At 56.3% G+C, this 4,651-nt stretch overlaps 1 protein-coding gene across 1 annotated transcript; it reads left to right on the top strand.

Annotated features, from left to right (window-relative positions):
• Positions 1-506: 506 nt before the first annotated feature.
• On the top strand, positions 507-4,063 carry C20H16orf54 (chromosome 20 C16orf54 homolog). Its single transcript, XM_025371088.1, has 2 exons — positions 507-625; positions 1,589-4,063. The coding sequence occupies exon 2, from the start codon at positions 1,589-1,591 to the stop codon at positions 2,261-2,263; it is 675 nt and encodes a 224-aa protein (XP_025226873.1). The 5' UTR covers positions 507-625; the 3' UTR covers positions 2,264-4,063.
• The last annotated feature ends 588 nt before the right edge of the window (positions 4,064-4,651 follow it).

Raw genomic sequence — 4,651 nt, 5'->3', positions numbered from 1 at the left:
TGTCAACCAGGCTGGAGTGTGGTGGCACGATCTCAGCTCACTGCAACCTCTGAGTCCCAGGTTCAAGTGATTCTCCCTGCCTCAGCCTCCCGAGCAGCTGGGATTACAGGTGCCCATCACCACATCCGGCTAATTTTTGTATTTTTCAGTAGAGATGGGGTTTCGCCATGTTGGCAGGCTGGTCTCGAACTCCTGACCTCAGGTGACCTGCCCACCTTGACCTCTCAAAATGCTGGGATTACAGGGGTGAGCCACTGTGCCTAGCCCCTGCGTCCTCTTTTTCAGCTTCTGGGTGAATGTTCTGGGGCCCAGGGCCTGGCTATGGGGTGACACTAAGTTCAACAGAGCCATTGCCCATTCCAGCCCCACCTTACCCCAGGAAAAGCCTCCTCACCGCAGTGACCACATCCCCTTGGGTTGCTTTGGAAACAAACACTCCCCGGGGGCAGGCGAGTTGGGGCACAGTTGCCCAGCAACAGGCGGTGCCCTCCCTTCCGCCTTCATCCGAGGCCCGGCCTCTATGTCTGAAAGGCGGACTGCCCTGCACCTTCCGAGCCTGCATCTCTTAGTCCGGCACCAGGAAGAGTGGCTCTAGGAGGGAGAGGTGCCCAGGGACTGACCCAAGGTGAGTTGAGGGGTGCAGGAGGCCCCTGCAGATGGAGGATGTGGGGGACAGAGAGAGGTGTGCAGAGACGAACAAGAGAGAGAGACAGGCCAGAGCCTGGGCAAAGCTGGGGAACCTGGGAGGGGTGCAGAGGCGCCTCCGGAGGCCTGGCCTGGCCCGGTAGCAGATTCCGCGATTCCACGAAGTCTATGAGAACAAGATCAAGTCCAAGGAGACTGGTGAGGGGCGAAGGAGCCCCAAGGGGCCAGCAGAGGTGGCCGGCGGGAGGCGGTAGGGGAGACACACACAGGGGAGCCGGTCGGAGGGGAGGTTCTCATTTCTTCACCCACCACTTCCTCTCTAGGCCTAAGCAAGACTTGAGGGGGCCGAGTGGGGAGGAAAGAGGCCCTCAAGACCTTTCTGGTCTGAGGCACCCTGGGGTCCGGGAGGGAAATGGGGCTTCTGGAAAGGCCCGGAGAGCTGGGCAAGAGGGCCTGGCTGTGCACATAGGTAGGCAGCCTGTCCTCCTGCCCCACCTGGCTCACGCTTACCCTTTCTGGTCCCCCTTGCTCCTCTGTCTCTCCAGAATGTTCTTTTTCTTTTTTGAGAAAGGGTCTTGCTCTGTCACCCAGGCTGGAGGACAGTGGTGCAATCTGGGCTCACTGCAGCCTCGAACTCCTGGGCTCAAGTAATCCTCCCACCTCAGCTTCCTGTGTAGCTGGGACTACAGGTGTGAGCCACCATGCCCAGCTAGTTTTTAAATTATTTATAGCGATGAGGTTTCACTGTGTGTCCAGGCTGGTCTTGAACTCCTGGGCTCAAGCGATCATCCTGCCTCGGCCTCTCAAAGTGCTAGGATTCCAGGCATGAGCCCCCGAGCCCAGCCCCTCTCCCAGGCTTTCCTGGACACCTGCTGCCTCTCTCTCATCTTGGTTGTGCCCCCTCTGCCTCATTTACTTCCTCTTCTCGCCCCATGTCTCCCAGATGCCGTCGACTCCAGAGCCGCCCTCTGGGCGCATGGAGGGGCCCCCCACGTGGGAGGCAGCCCCATGGCCCTCACTGCCCTGTGGGCCCTGCATCCCCATCATGCTGGCCCTGGCCACCCTGGCTGCGCTCTTCATCCTCACCACCGCTGTGTTGGCTGAACGCCTGTTCCGCCGGGCTCTCCGCCCAGACCCCAGCCACCATGCACCCACCCTGGTGTGGCGCCCAGGAGGAGAGTTGTGGATTGAGCCCATGGGCACCCCCCGAGAGCGCTCTGAGGACTGGTACGGCTCTGCGGTCCCCCTGCTGACAGACCAGGCCCCTGAGCCTCCCACCCCGGTGGGCGTCTTGGAGGCCCGAGCAACTGCCCCACATGCCCCCTCAGCCCCAAATTCTGCTCCCAGCTCCTTGGGCCCCCAGACTCCACCAGAGGTCCCAGCCCGGAGCACCTTCTGGGGGCCCCAGCCCTGGGAGGGGAGGCCCCCCGGCACGGGCCTGGTGAGCTGGGCTGAACCCGAGCAGAGGCCAGAGGCCAGAGCCCAGTTTGGGAGCCCCCAGGCCAGGAGGCAGCGGCCACGGAGCCCGGATCCCGAGTGGGGCCTCCAGCCACGGGTCACTTTGGAGCAGATTTCAGCTTTCTGGAGGCGTGAAGGCCGGACCAGTGTGGGGTTCTGAATTCCCAGGGTTCCCCAGAGACCCCTGAGGAAGGCCCTGCCTCAGTGGGACCAGGGACCCCAGCGTCCAGCATTAGGACTGAGACTGCCCCAGGGAAGATGCCCCTCCCAGGCCCCTTCCACCGGAGTCCCCCTCCCCAGGTCGGGGTGGTGGCCAGGCTGTGTGGACTAGGGGAAGCCGAGCAGTGCCTCTGCTCAGCTGCCTCGGCTGTGGTTCAGAGACCTGGGGGTGGAGCCAACACCAGGCCAGAAGCCTTCAAGATCGCATCAAGATAAAGAACCCAAGGGACCAGATAGGCAGGAAAAGGCATCGACCACCACCTCCACCTTCCCTCAGTATTTACCGAAGCCGCCAATACCAAAGAGAAGGGGTCCCGCGGTGCTGAACAGCCTCGGTGTGGCGATGACAGCTGGCAGGAGATGACAGGAATCCAGTTTCCCAGAGGCACAAATCCTGTTCTCCTTGGCCACTCACCCACTGTGAGGTCCTCTAGGAAAATACACAAAGAGAGGACCAGACCAGGCAGAGGAGCATTTTGTTTCAAATGAACTGCGGCTTTGACCCCCAAAGTGCAAGGAGGAACTGTGCTGGGCCAAGCTGGAGTGGCGCTGTCTTGCTGGAGTGGGGACCTGGAGTCAGAGAAAACCCACAGGCTCCCTGCCCCTCCTCCTCCATCTGCACACGCCTCAGCTTAGGACCCTCACCACTTCATGGTGAGGAACGCCATGGCCAGGGAGAACTGAGTTTCATCCAATGTGGAGAGGAGTCCCAGAGCAGGGCAGCTCCCAAACTGTGTCCTCTGATCATCATCCCTTCCAGCTTGCTGGAGTGTCCAGAGAGACAGATTTGCCACAAGCTAGGCTTACTTATAATGCTCCACCCCATAGAAATGGGACCCCAAGTACCTGATCTTCCCTTTAGGAGAGGCAGGTGGGTGAGCAGCAGATGTAGTTTCCATTTCCCTGGAGGTCTAATTTTTCAAACTTCACTTTTTTTTTTTTTTTTTTTTTTTGAGACAGAATCTTAACTCTGTCACCCAGGCTGGAGTGCAGTGATGCAATCTCAACTCACTGCAGCCTGGATCTCCTAGGCTCAAGCAATCCTCCCACCTCAACCTCTAGAATAGCTGGGACTACAGGTACATACCGCCATGCCCAGCTAATGTTTGGATTTTTTTGTAGAGACAGGGTCTCACCATACTTCCCGGGCAGGTTTCCAACTCCTAGGCTCAAGTGATCCAGCAGCCTTAGCCTCCCAAAACGCTAGGATTACAGGCATGAGCACTGCACCCGGCCACTTTTTTTTTTTTTTTTTTTTTGAAACAGGGTCTCACTCTGTTGCCCAGGCTGGAATACAGTGGCACAATCTCAGCTCACTGCAACCTTGAACTCCTGGGCTTCAGTGATCCTCCCACCTCAGTCTCCCCAATGGGTGTAACTACAGGCATGTACCACCACACCTGGCTTCTTTTTTTAGAGACAGAGTCTTGCTGTGTTGCCCAGGCTGGTCTTGAATTCCTGGGCTCAAGAGAGCCACTCATCCCCAAGTCCCAGAGTGTTGGGATTACATGAGCCACCATGCCCGGCCAAACTTCAGCCTTGAATATTAGTAATTTTGCCATATTAGTTTACCACCTGTACTATTATTTGCTTTATATTTTTCTTTAAATTGGCTCATTATTCACTTATTAAAATTATTGTAACAGGACTCTTTTTTTGTATCACTTCTGTAAATGGAAAATCAGTCTCTTTTGCCATCAATAGAAGGTAAAAGATGAAAATAAATATAATGTAAACAAAATTGTTAAGATCTAAATTCTGTTCCCTGCTGGAAGCATTGACCTAAAACTCAGCTGTGTTTTTTTTTGTTTGTTGTGTTTTGTTTTGTTTTGTTTTGAGATGGAGTCTCGCTCTGTTGCCCAGGCTGGGGTACAATGGCATGATCTCTGCTCACTGCAACCTCCGCCTCCCAGGTTCAATCGATTCTCCTGCCTCAGCTTCCCGAGTAGCTGGGATTACAGGCGCCTGCCACCACGCCCAGCTAATGTTTGTATTTTTAGTAGAGACAGGGTTTCACCATGCTGACCAGGCTGGTCTCGAACTCCCGACCTCAGGTGATCTGCCTGCCTCAGCCTCCCAAAGTGTGGGAATTACAGGCATGAGCCACCGCGCCCGGCACTGCTCTTTGTTAACAAGAAAAGGGAATGATAATCTGCAAATCAGGAAGTGTTAGATACTCTAGCACCACACTGAGACCTTCTGGAAGTGCTGAGGGAGACAGACAGCCCCGCACAGGGGGCGGGATGCTGTATTGTTTAATGCTGGCCAGGAAGTTCACCCATAGCCAGGAAACACTCGCTTCTTCCTGCACAGCGGGCTAAGGAGCGCT

This window comes from Theropithecus gelada, chromosome 20 (assembly GCF_003255815.1).
Source record: "Theropithecus gelada isolate Dixy chromosome 20, Tgel_1.0, whole genome shotgun sequence".
NCBI lineage: Eukaryota > Metazoa > Chordata > Mammalia > Primates > Cercopithecidae > Theropithecus > Theropithecus gelada.
This window is presented reverse-complemented; position numbering and strand designations above follow the sequence as displayed.

What these genes read in the sequence shown, in the direction of transcription:
- C20H16orf54 (XM_025371088.1), top strand. Translation starts at nt 1,589, where the DNA reads ATGCCGTCGACTCCAGAGCCGCCCTCTGGGCGCATGGAGGGGCCCCCC.